This window comes from Buceros rhinoceros, unplaced genomic scaffold, assembly GCF_000710305.1.
Source record: "Buceros rhinoceros silvestris isolate BGI_N320 unplaced genomic scaffold, ASM71030v1 scaffold409, whole genome shotgun sequence".
In the NCBI taxonomy this organism is placed as follows: Eukaryota; Metazoa; Chordata; class Aves; order Bucerotiformes; family Bucerotidae; genus Buceros; species Buceros rhinoceros.
Genome location: NW_010431866.1, coordinates 31,903 through 33,117, shown reverse-complemented (window position 1 = coordinate 33,117; position 1,215 = coordinate 31,903). Strand labels below are relative to the sequence as shown.

The window sequence follows — 1,215 nt, the reverse complement described above, 5'->3', positions numbered from 1 at the left end:
GGAACACAAATCACCCCACTTCACCTGTGGGGTGACTTTTGCACCAGAATCACCTCACAGTCCCAAGGAAATCTGCTCTCATGACTTTTCTCTTTTTTTTCAATTGATTATTGTTGGTGGGCAGTAGCTGGTAGCAAGTAGCTGTGCCATTGCATGAGCATCGGAGCCCCATGGGTGCTGCAGCTCCAGGATGGCTACAGATCAAAATGAGTGAGCGCAACTCACATTGGCCCCAGGTCTCCAAATTCCTCCTCCTGCAGCAGTGAGCTCCTGGCAGCACTAAAGAGCGGGTGCAACAGAGCTGCTGTGAGCCTGTCTCTTTGTCGTGACAACCCCTACAATGTCCACTGTCCTCCTCGGTGACCACAAGCTTCTTGCAGCAGCAGCACCCAGTGTGTTTGCCGTCTAGATGTAACGCTCAGCAAAAGGGAAGCAGGATGGCTGCCAGAACAGCCATTAGGTTAGATGCCTCGCTAGCTGGGAAGGGAAGGGTTGTGTACTGCCCTTTGGCAAAGCTTTCTGACCATCTCCTCTTCTGCCACGTGGGTTTCTTCCAGAGGCAAAGAGCTGGAACAATAAGGAGACCAAGCTCTTTAAACGACCTTGACCACAGCCAAGAAGAAAGAGAAGTTGATTTTCTGAGGCTACAAGTTATTGAACAGCAAAATATCATTGATGAACTCTCCAAGGTAAGATACAATTCTGCTGCTCTCATGCAAGGTCGACCAAGGCTGTGGCAGAAGAGCAGGAAGCCTGAGCGAGGGATGCTGGGGGTTCTGTGAGCCGATGGGCAGAGATTTACTCTGGGGGAACGGACGGCATTTCTGTGATTAGTAGTAACTGAGCTGAATAGAAATTATCTGCGGAGTAGTATTGGAAAAATCCTTTCAATCTACATTTGCACTTGCAATGACGTGCTGGTCCAGGACATCCAGTAGATGTGCAGATGGCCAGATCCTGCACTACGAGAGAAAAGAGCGGAGTGGAGACAGCATCAGGGCCAAAGATTGCTGTGTGCAAGCGGTGTTCTGCAGTGTTGTGTTTGGGGTTTGCCTGTTTGTTAATGTGTTCTCAGTCTTTGGAGACAGAAAATATTGAAATCATAGTACTCCTCAAGAAAATATCTCTTTCGGGTTTTTTATGTCTGTGCACTTACTGACATTATTTCGTTCCTCTTCATTAGACCCTGGAAACTGCTGGCTATGTGAAGAGCGT

General features: G+C 48.4%; 1 protein-coding gene across 1 annotated transcript in view; it reads left to right on the top strand.

The window, feature by feature from the left end:
• The window catches only part of JAKMIP3 (Janus kinase and microtubule interacting protein 3), a 31,352-nt gene that overhangs the window by 15,419 nt on the left and 14,718 nt on the right, over nt 1-1,215 (top strand). The window contains exon 6 of the mRNA XM_010143544.1: nt 558-689. Within this exon, the coding sequence (XP_010141846.1) occupies nt 558-689 (132 nt within the window). The remainder of the gene's footprint in view (nt 1-557; nt 690-1,215) is intronic.